At 44.1% G+C, this 20,926-nt stretch overlaps 1 protein-coding gene across 1 annotated transcript in view; it reads right to left on the bottom strand.

Moving 5' to 3' along the window:
• Nucleotides 1–20,926, bottom strand: part of PTPN14 (protein tyrosine phosphatase non-receptor type 14) — a 148,940-nt gene that overhangs the window by 75,329 nt on the left and 52,685 nt on the right. The window contains exons 3-4 of the mRNA XM_081121554.1: nt 13,957–14,282; nt 4,570–4,739 (exon numbers count right to left, since the gene is read on the bottom strand). Coding sequence (XP_080977680.1) covers nt 4,570–4,739; nt 13,957–14,130 — 344 coding nt within the window. The 5' untranslated portion in view covers nt 14,131–14,282. The remainder of the gene's footprint in view (nt 1–4,569; nt 4,740–13,956; nt 14,283–20,926) is intronic.

Here is a 20,926-nt window from a genome sequence, read left to right as displayed (position 1 = left end):
GTTGCTATGCAAATGATTAAAACACATTACAAAAATCTTTCCTTTGAGTCAGGGGAAGATGAGCTCCTGAGTCCCTGCGCTGAACAGAAAAATTGGCAGAAAGGGGTATGAGAAGCAGAGCGAAATGGAAAAAAAAAATGATGGCCCCTTCCCTTGAGTCATTTTAACCAAAGGTTTGGGGGAAAACTAACACTTTTAAAGCCCCAAGGTAATATGTCTTACAGTGTGGAGTGGGGTTAACAAGCTTTCGTCTTAATCTTTTTAATTCCTATGGTTTCATGACGCCTCCTCCATCTGTCTACGAGGGTGTCCTTTCCGCCAGTTCCTTCACACTTCTGTAAGAATGGCAGACGTTTGTTCCTTCTGTGTGTACTCCTCTGTGTATTCTCCTTTTATACCTTTTGTCTTCTTCAATAATCACCTAAAACGAGGGCCTGAGTTGCCCATTTCTCCCCCAATGCAATGGCTGTGTCTTGGCTGACTTCCCTCACTTATGAAGAGATTTGTTCTTCACAAGTTACATGCAGGAGATGAGATGAGACACAGTGAGTCAAAATTAGTGTCAAAAAAACAAAGCTTCTCGATTTTCTAATTCAAAAAATATCTGGACTTGATCATTTTAATAAAGTCCATTGCCTTTTAAAACAGTTTGCAACCGACAACATTCATGAATTTTTACAGTGTTGTTCTGTATAGTCTATTTTGTTGTTGTTGTTAATACTCATCTGAGGATATATTTTCCGTTGATTTTTAGAGAGAGTGGAAAGGAAGGAGGGAGAAGGAAGGGAGAGAGAGAGAGAAAGAGAGAGAAAGAGAGAAACATTGATGTGAGAGAGACACATCGATTGGTTGCCTCCTGCACATGCCCCAACTGTGCCAGGGATTGAACCTGCAACCCGGATACATGCCCTTGACCAGGAATCAAACTAGAGACCCTTTGGTGAGAGGGGTGGTGGAGCAATGCTCTAACCACTGAACAATACCAGCTAGGGCTGTACAGTCTATTAATCTGCAAGTTTTCAAGGATGGGTTTGTCTCAGGATAAGAAATGAAATACATGCCTTTTAAATATATCTTCCTTTCACCCCCAGGTGTCTTCATATATATGGGTTCACACACACATCAAACTAACAAACAGTTTAATTCTAAACTCTGTCATTCTTCAGAGAGAAGAAACGGCTGGTCCTGACTAGTGCTATAGAACCTGTTTCACTCTCAAAGAGAAGTAGCCAAACCATTGCAAACATGTGTTGGGTAAAAACAAGTTTGGTTGGCTCCAGACAAAGGCTTATTTCTTAAGCACAGATGGCTGAATGGTTGCCTCCTCCAGCGCTTTTGCCCACAGTGAAAGACAGATTTCTATTTCTAATCTATGCAAATACCTCACTCTGTGGGCATCACAAAGACTAACTGTTTGGTGTCAGACACGGCAGATCCCAGGTGCTCTGAGACGCCAAAGCCCATCTCCCACCTGAGAGGCCTGGGTGACTCGGCTAGCATCGGGTAGCAGGGATGGCTGCAGACTTAGTCACTCACCCGCCTCCTTGTGAGCCACTCCTCTGGAATCCCGCCCCACAGACACTGCTTCTCCTCAGCTGCTCTGCCTGGAAGACCGTCTCAGCGTTCAGATGGGACCCCAGATGCTTCTCAGACCTCCCAAGACTGCTCAGCTTTCCCTCCCCCAACCCAGAGAGGCTCCTCATGACTCTGAGCAGCATTCTTCACCTTGAATTCAGCTCATCTATTTGTCTACAACATCAAACCCAGAAATGCTGAGCATTTAAAAATGGGATTCTGTCCAAACCAAGTCTCCTTTATGCTCTAGGCTATGTGCCTACCACCCACGGAAGGTCTCACTGAGTCACACCTGAGTCATTGCTGGTGGCCCTCAACCTTCCCAAGTGTATCTTGGTCCGTTTCTCTTTCCTTCTCCCTCTATAAATTTTCCTTTCTTCACTTACAATACCTTTCTCTCTTATTTCTCCATCTCCCCAGGTTAAGTCTTTGATTTGCTCTGACATCCCTTGGCACATTCCAGTTTAAGGCCCCTGGGGGCAACAAAAATTCCTGCAGTGCCCACACACACACACACACCCCTCCTCGTGCAAACCCAGCTCCTAACTTTAAACATCCTTTACCATAAAAAGAAGGTTATACCTGAAATCTACATAGTTTAGTTCCAATGTTTAAGTCTAAAAATGTCCTTCGAAGTTTTACATTATTTTCTTTGTTAGTTTTTCCTGAGCAAATGATGGTAACCGAGTTTGCTTCAGAATCCAGTGTTAGAAAACACTCTGCCCCTCCTGATCAAACTTCATCTTAAATGGATCCAGAGGACTGAGCACAAAGAAATTCTAAAGGAAAGGGAAAGCAGTGTATCCTAACCCCCAGCCTCAATCACCACCACCGCCAAAAATTCTTACTCTTTACCTCACATTTGCAGATCTAAACACTTTTTGCTTTGTTTCGGCTTATGAATGCAAATAATGCAACATTAATTGTGCTTACCTGGAAAATCTAAAACTATAAAGAGCTTTAGAGGTTAACTAGTGTATTGATTCCCAAGGAAAGACGAACATCAGGACCACCTGGGGGATATTATTTATTTTAAACAATACAATACATCCCCCTAATCCTCAGCCTTAGACATTCCAATTCAGACTTTGGGTACAGCCCTAGAACCTATATTTATAATAAATACTCCAGGTAATTATGATATAGCAGGTCCTGGTCTGATTAAGCACCTGGTCTATTCCAACCTCCTACCCCATATGGCGCTCTCCTCCATGGGACACCACGCAGCTATCCACTCTGTGCCAGCACTTCCAGACCCGGGGCTCTTGCCCTTTTATAGGTCTGCTTGTTCCACTTTTATATGGGCTTAACTATTAGAAATCGTGTCCCTATGTAAAGCCAAGTAACCAAAGTTTCTAAATTCCTTGCACTTCACTCATTATCAGCCCCACTTTGTATTCCAGAGGGGACACAGAATTGCTTCCCCGCAGGTCTTCAAATATCCGAGGGCAGCTACCGCACCCTCGCAAGTCTTCATTTTTCTAAACGACCTGATTCCTTTAACTTCATGAAGCACAATATCTGAGTCCCTCCCCATTTCAACCCCTCTTCCCCAACAGCAAGCCTTACGGAATAAGTCTGTCTAAAGTAACAACACTTCATGTTCTTCTCACGAATGCCTTTTCTTCCAAATTGCCTTCATTTATAGCCCGTTTCATTCTTGTTACTCACTGCCTTGCAGTTAACAGTCTGAGAGCCACAGATGGGCAAGTACGTATTAACCTAATGCTGTGTTCCTAACTGTGTCAAGAACTCAGCGAGGACTCAAAAGCCAGCGGAAATCATCCACTTTTGAGGCATAAATCATCTCTTGTACAGAAAGGACTTAGATAAGTGAAATAACTTGAAAACAATGGACGACGGTATACAACCAACTGCTTCGAATGAATGACACCTCGAAGACCAAACACAGGTTTCCTGGGTCAGACCGTGAGCTGTCTTGTGGCCTCTGTTTACAGAAATGCCACCTATTTAACAAGAGTATTTAAAAAAAAAAAAAAAAAGAGGATGGCAGCTATTACCTCAAAATGTATGTAAAAATTTCAACTACATGCCGTTTCAGAAAGTTAAAATCTAAGAAACTACACATGCAATAATCAAGTCCAATGCTGCTTGTTCCCTTGTTTCAGCAGGTCGCTGGCACTGCATCCCACGCACTCTGAATGGCACAACCCGGCGAAAAAGCAAAAATCAGAGAGTTTAAGCAATTCCCTTATTACTGCAAATAATTATTTGATGAGGAGACACCCCCGTCCAGGACATTTTAATGGAAAACTCTTACCAATAAGTGAACTATATACTAATATGAACAAAAATGTATTTGTTTCATTCATAGAATCGCAGGCTATTAGAACTTGAGGAACTTATCAAAATCTTTCTCTGTACAGATCAGGGGGAAATGTTTCAAAGACGGAAGGTGATTCTCTCCAAGGTTAAGCAGCCAATGAGCAGAAGGATGGGACCAATCCCCAGTGGGTCTCCCTTCTCCCATGGCTTCCTGCCTCCTCTTGGTCAACCTCGGACAATCAAAACTCTTGTCCTCTCAACGTTTTCCTCACATCTGCTCCCATCTTCAGCTACTTCTCAATCCTCAAATCCAAAGTCTGAAGGTACATTTTGTTTGGGGACATTTTGAGGGAAGGAGTGGACTAAACAGTAAATAGATGGTTCACTTTTGTATTCGATTCTAGCGTATTTTCCCCATTAGTCTTCAACTAATGCTTCCATGCTGCTAGACACGAAATTCTCCCTGACTCAGGATCACTGCTGTCTTATGAGCATTGCAGGGAATTGCCAGAGTTAACTACACGGATTCAAACAAATATTCTAAAGCTGAAAAGCAACTGGTAAAGAATCCCCATCTATGGCACCCTCTCCCCCACTACACACACACACACACACACACACACCCCTAATCAACCAGCTCCTCTACTTCATCCGAAGCCACACCGCTCATCCACACCCTTACATGGAATGCAGGAAAAATGCACCTACCTCGTGGCCTCTTGCTGAAGCCATGACACATTTGGCACATAGAACATGACTCCGAAGAAAAGCAGAGGCTCATTAGCAAATTTGTCCAGATGTTTCTTCAGAGGTTTCTCCAGCTCCACCCATCGTGCTTGCTGGCTCTTGCTGAGAAACCAGAGGCCAAAGTAGTGCGTCTAGATAAAAGCGCAAAACAACATCAGTGCATGCTTGCAAGGGCCTTCCCAAGACCACACAGGAGACCAGGCTCCTGGGCCTCCCATCACCTTCGGTTCTCAGCCAGTACACGAGCATTCAGCTTTTACTTTCTGACTGTGGGACAAGTTAAAAAGAAACCACATGGACACAATACTGTGATCTATTCTGAGTATCCAGAGGCAGCACCACACCCATTGCTACTGTTTGTCTCTGTGGGCACCGACGCACCCATGTCAGGTAAAGGGGGTGGGGCAGGGCGGGGACCGTGCCGACTTTTCCCCTCAGATCTCAAGGCTGACTTTCCTGTGGTTTCTGGGTGCCTCGTGATCTCACATGGAGTATGCTGGCAAAGATAAACACAGTTCTCACGCCTGCTGCAAAGTGACTGATTACTTACTCAACTCCTAAGACAAAACCTTCTGGCAAATGAAAGCTTCCACAGTGTAGAATATTTTCATCCAAGACCAGTTTTTAACTGAAAACAAATTCACTCCTTTTGACCTTTAATGGAGTCCTTTACAAACCATCACCTTGATCATTTTATTATACATGAACTGCAGCAAACCTCTCCCATATGAAGCTTTCAGACTGGAAGGGTCTCCTCTTTACAGCTGGCACAGCCCCCCGCCCCCCGCCCCTGTGGCTGTTCTTGGCTGATTATGGTGGGATTTGATAGATGAAAGTGAGATTCTCACCCTTGGACTTGAAGCCTCACCCAGTTTAGTTTAGAACGACGTGTTCAATGATTTAAACAGGTGCTCTGAGGCATCCAATCCTGTCTTCATATTAATTAATGCTCAGATTTCAGGATTAGCACAACAATCGCCAAAAAATAGATCACTGCTTTTGAAGCACTCTTTCATATTTCAATTATAGCCTTGAATGCTTTGCAGCACACCTGGAAACCTGCCTTCAAAAGAATGTTTTCAGGACAATGTCTAATTTCCAAAGGCATTCCTGTGCAGATGTTCCCCCGCCAGCTGGCTGCCCCCGCTTCGATACCGTGGATCGACCACGCCGCACGCTACCAAAACCTGCCGGAAAGTTCTGCCTCTGACTTTACTAGAAAACCAGATACGTCCTTGCCGCCATACAGCTACAGACCCAAACAGTCTACAGGATATTTTTAAATGATACATTCAGATGGGAGCAGCAATCCGATCGCTTTCCTCCACGATGTCCCAAAGGGCCTTTTTACACCAGAAGTCTATGTATTTCTCGAGCAATGAAATGCCAACGAACAGAGCCAAGGTTCTATTTCTATCAACTCAGACAAACTGGCCTGAGTGAATCCCGAGCCTGTTGTTCCTTTCCCAGCTCCGGGGAGTCCACGAGCTGTTCCAATGTGCCTGATGACATAGAGGAAGTGAAATGTGGCCGAGTTCAAAGGAAGCAGGCTTTGAAGTCAGCTCATCTCCCAGCTCTTGCACTCCCTGCCTCAGCGACTGAGGCCAAGTTACTGCACCTCCTCGCGTTTCAGAGCTTCTTCATCTGTAAAATGGGGGTGCTGATTACAGGGTGTAAATGAGGTGATGCCTATCAACTGTGCATGGGGGGGGGGGGCGCCTGTTAAGTAACCACTTCATGAGTGGTGCCTTTGGTTGCTGCTGATGCTGCTTCCACCACCATCATCGTCAGGGACTAAAGCAGGCAAGCCTCAAGAACTTTGTTCATCAGCACTACTATCATCCCCATGAACCAGAGGGTTGGAAAACAGAGGTTATCTGGAACCAAACAGGAAAAGGTAAGCAAAAGTCAAGCCGGAAAGCCTATCAATAACACAAACATCTAAAAGGCATAAGAAAAAATAATAGTCACAAAGCAGTGCCTCCCCAGGATTTTCTTGAGAGTCTCATTGCAGGTGCTGGTAGAGCCCTGAAACATCACTCAGATGCTGTGCTAGGGGATCTGTGATGTAGGCTCATAAAATGAGGTAACCTGGGTACTTAATAAACTGGGAAAGGAGCCAAGGCGGTTGGTTCTGCATTATACTGAATTCCTTTAAGGAGCACAGTGCCGTAGAAGGGTATTTGGGATGGCCATCAGTGAGTTTGCATATAATAAATGAGGTAATATATGTAAACAGTAATGTGCTATGCAATAATTATTTTAGTTGGAAAAGAGCCCTTTTATAAGCCTGGGTGGAGAAAGGGAGGGCAAACCTGACGGTTACTTAACAGACCGACCATGATTTATTATCTTTCACTAAAAGTAGTCTTGACATTTGGGGGTATAATTTTATGGGCCTTACTTCATTCAAATTATAACATTCACTCAAATTAGTAACATCCAAATTATAAAGGGCCCACAGTAACTGCATAAACATTCTACGGTTAATTTTTCAAAAGAAAATTAAAAAAAAAAATTTTTTTACTACTCCCATGCTTTAAAGGCCAGTATTTTAAATTTCTTTTTCTCATTCCCACCCACCCAATCATTAAACCCGACCTGATCTTTGCCCCCCCAAAAACCCTGAGAAGGAATATTCCATAGAGTACACATACACACCCACACGCATGCACAAATAAATGCCCACACTGGTGCATACATTGAAAGGGGGGGTGACAGGGTGCAATAGAAATCATGCAAGGAAACAGACTTGAGCCATCATTGGTAGTACAGAGCTCTAAATAACAAGGCAAACCACTTCTAATGCAAAAGCACCCCTAACTCATAGCATAAGATTTTGTTGTTGTTGTGACATAGCCTTTCCCATAGGACACAGGATATTTCAGGGTGATTCATTATGCATTTACCCAATAAAAAAATTAGGGAACTACTCAAAATATGGGGCTTCCAATGCAGGGTAGAATTGGACTAGACAGGTAACCTAGTGGACACAGTTTCTACCTACTCATAGCCAGAACAACCTAATTTTAGAAGTGCTGAATTCAGTTATCAAGTAGGAAGCAAAGTCCATTCATGAGCTCCCCATCCCCACACTGTTCTGTGAAGCTGTGTCCAAAGTTACCTTCTCCATTCCCACCCCACCGCCCTCATTCCTCCTCCAGCTATATCTTTGTCTGGGGTACTCAGCAGAGGAGAAAACCCATCTCAAAGTTCTTACCCTGCTCTATTCGAGTTTACGGTACAGCACGTTTATTCTGCCACACAGGAAATGCAATCAGAACCTAACAGCTCACTTAAACTAACATGTGCACCAGCCAACTTCCTGTGTGTTAGCCAAGGGTCCCCTGTTCCCATCAGGCCCAGCTGGGACCACACCAGGCCTGTTCACAGCTGACTTGCCAATTTAAACTCCATCCGAATTCTGGAAGCTGAGCCTCACTGCTAAACACCGCCACACGGTTGAGGAGAGCGTGGTGGATGATTCCAGTGAGAAACCAGCTCTTCCAAGATCAAAAGGATCCCACTGTGTTGCCCGAGTAAATGCGGGGAAGACTTGTTTGGTTTATCTCGGAGGCTCCCAACCTAAGCCAGGTCTGTCTCATCCTCACCATACCTCTGGGTGAGCTATCACTCCCATTTTATTTTAGTTTTCTTTGGAAAACAGCTCTGGTGCCCTGAATTCTGCAATGAGTTCATTGCCCGTGATGAGAAAAGAAGACAGAAGAACCAGCTCCCAGGGAGAGAGGAACCAGTTACTAAACCAGTTACTCTGAATCGGTTACTAGAAATGCACCAAGAAACAGCGCAGGGGCGCTGCACTAAACTGGCATTTTCATGAGAAGTTTCCTGGTTTGCTTCGTTTGGAGTTTTGCATTTTAACAGAGGAAGCAAACGTGTACGCATGCATTCAAAAATACGCATCAGGGGGGGCAGAGTGGTGTGTGAATACTTTAGTATCAAAGTAAGATCTCTCTCTCCTTTGGTGTCATGAAAGACTGTAGTGGATAAGGGTCTGTAAAAACAGTCTGGAGAGTTTTGTGTGTTTTTTAAAATATGTTTTTATTGACTTTTAGAGAGAGGGAGAGAGAGAGAGAGAGAAACATCAATGTGAAAGAGAAGCATCGATTGGTTGCCTCCAATGTATGCACCCCCACCGGGGACCCGGATATGTGCCCTGATCCGGAATGGAACCAGCGACCTTTCAGTGCATGGTATTACGTTCAACCAACTGAGCCACACCAGCCAGGTCCAGTCTGGAGCATTTTTTATTCATATGTTCATTTATTTGCAGAGATGGTGTTATCCCCCCACCACACTGGCTATTAATAGGAAAAGATTTCTTGGGGGTTTTTCCCCCCAGTTTTGCTACCAATGGCACAGCTTTAATGCTATTTGTAAGGGTTACAAACACAGTCTTGGCAATTACTAGGGATTAAGTCCATGATCTTATCTCAAGCATTCTGAAGAGTTAATCATCCAGAAGCAAAAGTTTAAAATATTTTGCATGAAGTTGTAATGGGTTGCCTGCAGTACCCAGTATTTCAGTTGTAAAATCAGAAACAGAGCATTGGTATGCCTCCACATAAAATACACAGAAATTACATAAAGCACTAAAACTTTCATGAGGCATGGAAAATACTTCTAAAGATGTACAGGCAGACTGAAACGGCACATCATGCAATCACATTCCAAGGGCTTTGGAAAATAAGCCACTGTACATCAGTTGGATAATTGTAAAAAAACAACTTGTGTGCAATCAACCTCTACTCTAGGTAGGTCTGGGATTTCCAGAGCTGACACATCTATAATTACCAACCGCACCATCTTCATTTTCCTACCCATTCTCTTCGTAAAAGTACAAGAAAAGAAATTGCCGAGTAACATAGATCCAAGAAGCAAATTTCATAGCCAAAAAAACATCTTTCTGAGTATGCAAAAAGACCAAGACTTACAAGTTAAGACTGGGGATATTATTTCACCTGCAATCTCTATGTCTAGAAAACAGACATTGGTGTCAATTTCCCTCAAAAAACTGATATTAAGCCAATAAGATTTCACATTATAAGCCTTACAAAGACAAAGAGCAATACAAATTCAAAGTCCAGAAATCTCCGGAACACACTGCTTTTCAATCGATTCTTAATCAGTGTAGATTATTTTAGTCTACTGCACATACAAACATACGTGGACGAGATTAAGCAGGCTATAAAATACGGCAAATGCCACTATCGTCTGACAGGGTCAGGAAATCCTTGGATGGCTTTCCATTTCACAGCAGTGTTTTACTCGCCAAACAACTCAGAGAGTATTTAATAGAAAACCAAAAGAACTGTGAAACACTGAACTTAACACATTTTTTTTAATCTATAGAATTTACAAGAGTGTTCCCCACAGCATTTACCACGGCCCCTTTTCTGCCTCTACACATCCCTGGGAATTAGAGTGGTGGCCTCAGCCTGCCTGGGTTTGAGCCAGCCCAGTGAAAGCGGGCAGGTCGCCCCATACTGTGGTCCCACGTCTGTAAAATGGGGATAGCAAGAGGAGCCACAGACTTGTTATGAGAATTAAATGAGTTGACAAATGGAAGGTGCTCAGCACAACAGGTAGCACATGAAAAGCTGGCGATTATTTTAATTATTTTTGTGACACATGTTGGAAACAATATCCTATAGGGTCTAGCTAAAAGTCCCTGTCCAGATACATGAAAACCTTCAAATACGGACTCCCGCCAGCCCTTCCACTCTCCTACCCTCCCCTCCATGACCCCTCCACACACACACACACAAACAGATCGGTACAAACTGAACTCTGCCTTTCCCTGAAAATTCTACGTGCTTTCCTGTTTCTGTACCTCAGCACAGGCTGTTCCCCCCCTTCCTTTGCTGCTTGTTTGTCCTATTCTTTAAACTCTAGGGTTTCTGGGAACAGGGACCCTATTATATTCAGCTTCCCTGAGAGTGACAGTATGTGCTGACTGGATGCCATCTGAAATGGCAGCAAATCAGTGCATTCAAAACCAGACTTGACCCTCAGAAAGCTTACCCTGTGGATATGTCATTACACATTTGTCAAAATGCACAGGATGTCCAACGCCGAGAGGGAACCCTAATGGGCCCAGTTGGTTAGAGCATCGTCCTGATATACCAAGGTTTAGGGTCTGATCCCCAGTCAGGACACATACAAGAATCAACCAATGAATGTATAAACAAGTGTAATAACAAATCAATGTTTCCCTCTCTCCCTTCCTCTCTAACATCAATAAATATTTTTTTTAAAGAGTGAACCCTAATGTAAACTGTGGACTTTGGGGGACAATGATGTATTAATGTGGATTCATCAATTGTAACAAATGCTCTCCTGTGGTTTGGGATGTTGATAATGGAGGAGGGGTGAGAGGGTGTGCGGGAAGGAGGTACAGGGGACCGTGCTTTCCACTCAATTTTGTTGTAAACCTAAACCCGCTTTAAAAAATAAAATTCTCCAATAAAATTAAATGGTAAAACAGAATTTGTAATTAATATAAAGCTCTTATAAAGTTTAGGATACACCTAAACCACAGGCCACTTCTAACGGCAAAGCCAAATATCCACCATAATCCGGTTTCTGGGCCTTATCAAGAGCAGATATTTTGTTGTATTTTAGATGGATTTCCACTTTCTCCTCTAAAGCGCCATCAGCTCTGTGTGGAAACTGACCCCAATACAAAGTCAAGCGAGTGGAGCAGACCCTGTGCTCGCCGCCTCCTACTTGGGCTTTGGGGTGGAAAATGCATTCCTGCCCGAGGTGTGGATGCACAAAAGAACAAAGCATTACACTGCCCTAGCTCAGAAGTAGCTGGAGGATTGTCTCACAAAGGCCCATGCCTTCGATGTCATCCGTCACGGAACAAAAGCACACAATTGGAAACGAAAGTGATTTGCTCTAATGTGGATGCGCCCGTTTGGGGCACGTCAAAATAAAGCCAGCATTAAGCGCCAACCACACCTGAGCATTAGGAGATCAGTCACACTGCCACACACACCTGACAGCAGAATGTGACTTCACTGCTTTAGCTTTTGTGACAACACAGTTGTGGGATAATCCGGGGTTGACCTTTGCCCTCTTGCCACCAGAAACAATAGTCTGCTGAGAGTAATTATTACCTTCCGCATCTCCAGACACGCCTCGCCTTGCACCTTACACTGCAGCTCTACCTGGTGATTTGCAGGGGTGGCTTTTCAGTCCCCAAGAATGTGCCTGCTTTTTCACATCCTTGGATGTGCGAAATTCCAGTTCCCCACGCCCAGCATGACCTGGCTTTCTCTTCCACCTGCTGAACTCCTGTGCATCCTTCAAGTCCCTGTTCAAGAGCAAAGGCTCTTGAAGGCTCTGCTCATCTTTCCGAGGCTTCCTCTCCCCTCCAGGGCTGTGGTGTTCGGTGGAGCAGCCGCACACTGCACAATCTAAGGACAGCATAGATGCCCCTGCACTGCTTCTCGGCGTGGGTCACATTTGATCTTAGCTGTTAGTTTAAATGCTGGACTCCCCTGCTTGCCTGTGCATATCCTAACGGCAAAACTGCACCTCATTACCTTCATTTCATCAAGTCCTGAAACAGTGCCTGACGCACTGCAGTTGCTCAAGATTTTCTTCCATGAAAAAGACTCTTAAACTGGAACAATTACATATTATTAAAGACAGCACTATGCATTTTCCATACTGAATCTCTTTTAATATTTGCAACAGCCCTAAAAGGTAAGTAAAGTGTCATTATTCCCATTTTACAGGTGAGAAAACTGGTGATCAGAAGTGCAGTAACTTTTCCAAGGCTACCCAACTAGAGAGCAACAGAGCTATACCTTAAACTCAAGTCCAAGACTCCAAAGGCTGCGCTTGTAACTACTTAGCCACGTGCTCTGTGCCTCCCAATGCATGCGAAGAATAGTTAATTACTCTAATGTGACTTACCAGGAATGCTCGAAAGTAAAACCACTGCATATATTTTTAAATGATCTATAAAATTTTTCCAAGAACTTAGAGCAGTCTCCTGCCCAACCAATCTACAGTATTAAGGTTCTTCCTTGATATCCATGCACATACCTATGTTTAAATATGTATATATACCCAAGTGGGTTATTAATAAGCACAAAAGAGCCAGCCATCAACCAGCAAGGTCAGAACACATTTATTCTAGTGTGTCAGCTACAGAGTTACACATATCTGCTGGGCAGGACAGGCTCCTACACAGGAAATTAAGCTTCGAAGGAAGACCTGATCTCTGAAACCAAAGTATGCATATGAAGACCAGTAGGAGACAGAAGTATTCGGGTAGAACAGTCCCCCAGAGGATAAGAGCTGGCCTGTGGAAGGTGCCAAGGGGAGAAGACGACCTTCTGTGACCCCAGTTCCTACGTGCACATGGAGAGAAGGTGGATTGTGAGGGGTGAGGGAGGGGATCAAACACTATCAACCAATCACTTCCAACAGGCACCACCCCTCTTCATCACCCTGAGGTCTTGGGCAATGATGTCACAGGTACCAGGACAATTACAGGGCTTTTTCTGTCCTCAGCAAGGCTTGAGTCTCAGGGGGCTATAGTCACTTCAGCACTGGCCACCATTCAACCACACCCACCTTACCCACTAGCTGGCATGACACATGGCTCTCAAGACAAATGCTTTGTGTGTTACTCACCACATCTCTCCTGGAGTGTCTGCAAGACTGAAAAAGCAGGGCCTGTGTGTTAGAAAGGACACCCTGCCCTAAGCAAGAGTCTGTTCTAAAGAGCAAGGACATGACCGACTTCACGGTCAACCCTGGGTATGCTTAAAGCCCAAAGAAGTCGCACAGACAGAACAAAGAAAACGAGGGACAGGAGGAATCTCAAAAGAAACAAACCCCCGTTTCCAAGCTCCTGCAAGCAGCGTCTTTGCTCACACTCCCTCTAAATGCTTATTTTCTTTTCCCTCCTTTGAAGGGGAAAATACAGAAACAAACGAGCAAAAGAGAAAAGCAGCTGTGTCCATCCTAGGTGAGCGTTCTCGCTTGATACGCGGCGGGAACCTGCCACACCAGTCACCCGCTCAGCTCTTCTAAAGACAAATGACTTTGGCGAGGAGAGTCCTCTTCAAGCCCCCCAAAACGTCCCCACTAGCAGAAACAAAAGGGAGGCTGTCACCCCGGGGGGAGCTCTAGGTGTGTCCTCGCTTCTCTCCACTGACAGCTGGAAGATCAAGCCCCTGCTAAGCGTCACAGGCTTCTTCTAAACACGAGGCTGGGGCTGAAAGGCATGGCAGGTGCCAGGAGACAGGTGGCTGGTCCCTTGGGTGAGTCTCGCTCATGCACCCGCCACACACACCCCCTTACCTCCCGCAGCTCTAGCCTCTGGGCCACAGCCTCCAGGCACTCCTGCCCCGTGCTTTCCACCGACAGCGTGCACTCGATGACATTGCTGTCCAGCAGGCGGATGCGGGTGACAAAGCAGTTCTTGCTCAAGACGTTGTAGCGCCGTGTCCGGCGGAGCTTCAGGCCGAAAGGCATGGCTCTGGCCCTCGGGTGCCGCCCTCCTAGTCTGGCGCCCACGCCCCTGGGGTGGCCTTAGCAGTTTTGGGACCCGGCGATGGCACTACCAGCCGTGCTCCTCCAGACGCGGGAAAAGGTGTCCATGCCCGGTGTGGCACTCTGCGGGGTGGCTGCAAACAGAAAAGCGGCAAGGTCATTAACTGAAGGGAAGTTGTAGGTGAGATGGTGCGAATTCCACACACACAGGCACCCCTTCCCCCCAGATAAACATCCAGATTCCAGAAGCTGCAAGGTGCCTGGGAGAGCCCCTGCACTTTATCTTATCTTGCAAAGGTGATATGATTAAATCTGCCGTAGAGCTGAAGAAATGAAGAGGAGATTCAGAGAGATCCAAAGAATTCATCCAAGCCCTGGCTGGGGGGCTCAGTTGGTTGGAGCATCTCCCCTACACCAAAAAGGTTTCAGGCTCGATTCCCGGTCAGGGCACATACTTAGGTTGAGGGTTCGATCACTGGTTGGGGCACATACAGGAGGCAACCAAGAGGTTTCTCTTTCACGTCAATATTTCTCTTTCTCTCTCAGGTAAGAATAAGTAAGTAAATAAATAAATAAATAAATAACCCATACATGGCAAAGAATTCAAACCATTCCAACCAATTATGTAACTTCAACTCACATGCTTTTTTCACTGTACAGTCCTGTCTGCTCAAGAGAGCAATCAGGCTGGAATCAACACCATCTTATTAACTTCTAAATGTGTATTATCTCATTTCAACCTCCCCGTGACAGCGTTTGCTCCCCGTGAGCAAACCTGTAGTGTAGATTTTATGATCCTTATATTACAGAGGGAAAAAGTGAGGTTCTTCATTTAAAGGATTCACTGATCCTGAAATTAAAATCTTCTCAACACTGCTTCTTTACTTTCAGTAGCATGATTTGCCTTTATTTTGATTTTAATATTTTATTTATTTTATCACTTTTTTTCTTGTTTATTTAGAATGAATAGAATATGAAGGAAACACACATTTAATACAGTCGACAACTTCCTACTTTTAGAAAACACTTTTAAATATATGAATTCTTTAATGCACTTAAAATGATAATTCCTCTTATTTTACCAAATATTTAGACAGTTCAAGGTGCGGAAACACCTTACCATCATTTTGCTCTTTTACAAAATGCTTGATGCAAAAGCCCTGTCACCAAATTACAGACCATTTAATTTACTAATAAGGGGATTTCCTGACACCCTGGTGGCCCACCAAATGCCAGTATGACATCACTGCCACTGAGAGCAGGACAACAAACCACCACCAACCAAGCGGCTCTACCATCCCACCCTGAGCCAGTAACGCTCTCACGGGGAGGCTCGTACCTTCCAAAGCAGCCAGAAAAGCCAGAAATGCCCAGACAGCCTCCCTGTTGGGCCTTGTGCTGTCCATCAGCTCAAAGGCCCACCCCCTGTTCCTGTGATTACACTGTTAACTTGATTCCCTAAATCGGGCAGGCTCAGCCAGTCTTCAAACCCTTCATCCACGGAATTACCTCTGAGCCCCCAGACACTTGAATGGACAAGTATGAATCACTACTTGCAGGAGTTCTTGAATTAATAAATAAAATGGCTTCAACGCTTAGCAAGCACTCCGTGTCAGTACCCAAGGCCTCACGAAGGTTGTCAGGACACAGCCCTACAACACAGCAAAACACGCTCCCCACACTCCCTCGGCCAGTCTTTGATGCCTGCCCTCGGCACATTCCTTAGCATGACAGGAATATGTTTTATGATGGCTTAAAATACACATGCCAGTAGAGACTTTGGCTTGGTAAAATATATTAACATTTCTAAATCACTTTATGTTGGCAGAGTAGCATGTTTACTTCCAAGGTAGGCCAACCTGATGATCGACTGATATCTACAGAAAGGAGTCTGGAGGGACCCACCCAAAAAGACAAAAAGAGAGCCAGAATTCAAATACAGAGCCCCTAAGAGTTTACTACTCACACATTCCCACAACTTGTTGAAACACAGGGCACAGAACACCAAGATTCAATTCCTATATTAGCTAGGGAGCCTCAAACAGAGGAAAATATTTGCTCTGTGGGCACAAGCCACATAGCTAATCCTGGGCCAGGCACTTTACAATTGGGTGTGTCTCGTCTTAAACAGCGATGAAAGAATGTGGCTGGCTTGGTGCATTCATCCCAGCCACTATTAAAAACAACCCTCGCTACCTATTCCGTGGGATTCCTTCCATAACTCAGTCAGGGAGATAAAAAGTAAGCTGCACAGTAATGTGGAGAGAGGGTCACAGTTTTTATCAGACATTAAAAAAACAAAAACAAAAGCACAGAAATGGGAAAGAAGGTAAGTTCACCGAAGCGATTAACTGTTATCTCAGGACTACACAGTGGTGATATTAAATAGAACTCTTGCTTTACAGTTTATAGATTTCTAAACTGTTCTAACATTTTACAACCGCCTTATCTTATTTTTTGCAAATAAAGATTAAAGAACGTTAGCTACTGAAAATGGTGTATCGGGAACAGCATCTGACAACCTGGCACGATATCTCCTACAAAATACTTGACTATTTTAAGTTTTTAAAAACGCTTTAAATCTTCGATTTGCAAGAAACTTCCCTGGTAAGGTAGCAACAGAAAGGTGATAAGAAAACTGGTCTGGTCCTTCTAAAGGTCAATGTCATGAAACAAAAACTGAACAGGTGGGATTAGCAGTAATCTAACTTTCTTCTAGAGTAGAAGATATTTAGGAGTTAGAAAAACAAAATGCAATGTGTGACCCTTCATCAAATCCAGGCTTGGGGAAAAAAAATTTTAAAGATGTGGACAATTAGGGAAATTTGAAATAGAGAGTAGGAATTGGGTATTAATGCATCATTGTTCATTTTCTTCCATTTTTGATAGTGGAATTATGGTTATGTAGGAGAATGGCTTTAGGAGATGCCAATGGGTATATTTAGGGGTGAGAATATCATGATGCCTATAACTTACTAACAAATCGCTAAAAAATAACACCCACACACATAAGTACATACACAAATTCAGAGTTGAAACAAGTATGACAAAACATTAACAGTTGAATCTAGGTGGTGGGCGTACAGGTATTCATGGCACTATTCTTTTAGCTTTTCTTTCCACCTAAAAATGTTCACAATTAAAAGGTTAAAAAACAAGGCAACCCTCAATGCAGGTACTAAAGAGACTCCAACCACATCTACTCCTACGGCTCAGCGTATGTGGCACTGCCTCTTTCAATGGGCATCTCTGATCCTTCCCATCTGAGATCACCCGAGCTGAACTCCCACAGTCATTTGTGCTTATTTTAATATACCAAACTGATTTAGTATCAGCACATTTTGACACTACACTTCTCCAGAGCTAGAAGCACATTTCCTTCATCTTTAATACCCAAACCACTTACCTACGTTAAAAGCTCATGGCATTTACAGCCAGAACTGTGTGCTCACAGGGCTATGCTTCTGGAAGGAACTTCCAGGCACTCATTTACGACATTCTTTACCTTCAGGAAGGGCTACACCTAAATCATCCCAGGTAAACAATCTGTGTGACACTAACCTATAACAACAGGGTTAGGGAAGATTATCTCCCAGTCCCTTTTAGTGTTAACATTTTAAGAGTCTATGAGAGTTACCTGCCATGTTTAAGCTCTTGAAGAATCCATAGCATGTGTCACTCATCCACCTTTGAACTATCTGGAGAGGAATATAGTTCTACCTCAACCTTAAACCAGCTCCCTGTTATATTTTAAGCCCAATTCCTCTGCTTTGTCCTTGAAAGACAGAGACACAAGGATTATAATATCCCACCAAATAACAGAATTGATGTGAAGTCTACCACCAAGTCCTGTGTTACACAGCCTGGCCCCTGGCACCTTTCTTATTTTCCCCATGTGGTTCAGTGGGACCTCATCATACTTAATATAACATTATAAAACCTAGAACCAGCCCAGCTGGAGTGGCGCGGGTGGTTGAGCATAGTCCTGTGCACTGAAGGGTTGCCGGTTCAATTCCCGGTCAGGCAACATACCTAGGTTGCAGGTTCGATCCTGTGTCAGGGCATGTACAGAAGGCAATTGATCAATACTCTCTCTTAAATCGATGTTTCTCTCTCTCTCCCCCCCCCTTCCTTCCCTTCCTCTCTCTAGGCACGTCCTTGGATGAAGATTAAAAATAAAAAAATTTTAAAAATTAAAAAAATAAAACTGAGAACTGAATGCCATACTCTCATAGAAAGGTCACATGTTCATGACACTTTAGATTTTCCTGATGAAACTGGCTTTCAAAAGAAATCAAGTTAGGCAGTCGTCATTCTACTTACCACAAGGTATTTCTTAAAATGGAAAGCTCTTTTAAAAATAAAGTTGCGGAAACTATAGAATTTTATTTATCCATTCTTCAAGAACATATCAAGTACATAATGCAAGCTGCAATTGTTGCTGATGCCCATTCGTGAAGTTAAAACAAGCCTTTCTGTTACTACAGGTGGTAAAACTATCAGTATTGACTCATGATTCTTTCAAGACAGTAACTTATTCTAATTTCAAAATATAACCTATTAACCCTCTTTTTCTTAGGTGCTTCGTAGAAGAAAAAGCAGCACCAGGTAAGAGAGTTAGACACTAGCCCTTTAGCGATGAGAATAACTGGAAATAAGGGGCAAAGGCAAAAAAAAAAAAAAAAATCCAAGTGCCCCAAACACTGAGAAGTCTCCAGCTGCAGGTTCTCTGTCTCAGTAAAGAAAAGGGAGCGTGGTATTAAAGGCAGCACTGGGGAAAGACCCTTCACAGGAGGTCAAACTGAGCGCTTCTTTGAACCAAAGTTCACTCTTAAAAGAACACAGGCAAACCTTTAGGCAAGAACTGGCATTACCCGGAGAGGCCTGGGGCGAATGCTAAGCCACTGATCCTCTCTCAGCCTCAGTTTACTCATCTATCAAGATAACACCTACCCCACCTGTTTGGGAGCAGTAAATGAGAAAATGGTCTCTGGGGCACCCCGTAGGTGTGGGCACAGTCCCTCCCTCTCCCCCTCCCTGTAAGCTAGTAACTCAAAGGACAGCAAAGCAGGTTGAGTCCCCTACCAGCTACTGTGGAGAAAGTCTTTAAGAAAAGAAAACGGCAAAGAATACAGAGTTTACCATGGAGCTCTGGGAAGCTATGACAATTCCCTGGGGAAAGTGCCCGAGCGTGAAAATGAACCCTGTGCCCCGGCTGGTGTGGCTCAGTGCATTGGGTGTCCTCCCGTGCACTGAAAGGTTGCTGGTTCAATTCCCGGTCAGGGCACATGCCCAGATTTCAGGCTCGATCCCCAGCAGGGGACTTGCAGGAGACAGGTGATCGATGTTTTGCTCTCACATGGTTGTTTTTCTCTCCCCCTCTCCCTTCCTCTCTCCCTAAAAATCAATAATAAATCTCTTTTTATAAAAAAAAAAAAAATGAGCCATGCATTCTCCCAGTACTGCCACCTTGTAATCACCAACTGACACCTGGAGCAGAAAGGAGTCGATGGAAGGTCCTACAGAGCCTATACCGGGTGGGTAAGAGGACCAGCTTTCTTCTTGTTTCATCAATAACATGTGTATAGTGTCTGGGGTCTGAAATGGGTCTTTTTTGGCAGTGGGAAATTGGTTCCAAATTGCCTTTGGACTTCTAACCGTATGGCTGTGTCTCTATAGCTGACGGCACGCCAGTCTCCCTTGCCCCAGAGGAATCCCATATGCGTCTTAGCTCCCCACTTGGAATCCTGAAGGGAAACATTGGTGTCACATTCAGCTCTGTGGTCTCCTCTCAACCTACAGTGGAGTTTTACACATGGCAGGAAGCTAAATAAATATTTGTCATTACAATGAAAGAAAGAATGAATCCTGAAAGAGGTGAGTTTTCGCTGCCAAGGTAAGGCAGGGCCTCCCGGTGACCTCAGTGACACTTGAGGAGCTTGGAGCCTTAGATAGGTCTGACTTTTGGAGGCTTAAAAGAGGCTTAAACTGTGGAGCACAGGAATGAAAGGTTATTCAGCTCACTGGGCTCCTTAGAGGGCCAGAAAACTGAACCGAGATTTCTAAAAGAACATTCCCAACACCCAAGTGTCCTTTTTCTAGACCTTGGTGTGCCTGATACTGGGGGTAGTCTCAAAGGCCAGAGAGAGGCCACCTCCCATGAAGTTCTTTGCAAGAACGACAAAGGCACTATCGACGTGATACACAGTGTTCTAGTGCGCCCATCACTGCCGAGAGCAATTTGTTGGGTATTTGCTCTGTAAACACCACACTTGTAAAGGCCTTTTATAGGACAGGCTACAATGGGAGAGACATACAGAAAAGCCCAGCCACTTCTAAGACCCACTCCTAACCAGTCAATCAGCTCCTGTGTGGTAACTTCACCTGCACCTCTCAGCTGTGGATTTCCAGCATCTTATACTCACTTCTCTCCCCAAACATATCGCTGAAAAACCTGCCAAGTTGAAAACACAAAGCAAAGACAGCTTTCTCATAATACAGCAAAAGTCACTTGGCTGATCTAATAAATCTTTGAATGTGATGGGCAAGAAGTGGAGGGATCTTTCATAATATCAGCCAAATGCAGTTTAATCCTCTTTCCTGAATTCCCTGTAAAGTCTTTAGGGAAATGAAAGAGAAATTACAATCGAATCTGAAACATGGTCATCACATGTTCTTTTTGTTTCCCCAGCTAGGTTATGGATACCTGCCTTTTTTTCCCCTTAAGTTCTAAAATCACCCATAGAAGCGAATGGCTGTTCAGTTGTGTTCTATATTT

The sequence above is a fragment of the Miniopterus schreibersii genome, assembly GCF_964146895.1.
Source record: "Miniopterus schreibersii genome assembly, chromosome: 19".
Lineage (NCBI taxonomy): Eukaryota > Metazoa > Chordata > Mammalia > Chiroptera > Miniopteridae > Miniopterus > Miniopterus schreibersii.
Note: the sequence above shows the minus strand (reverse complement) of the source record. Positions and strands in the feature narration are given on the sequence as shown.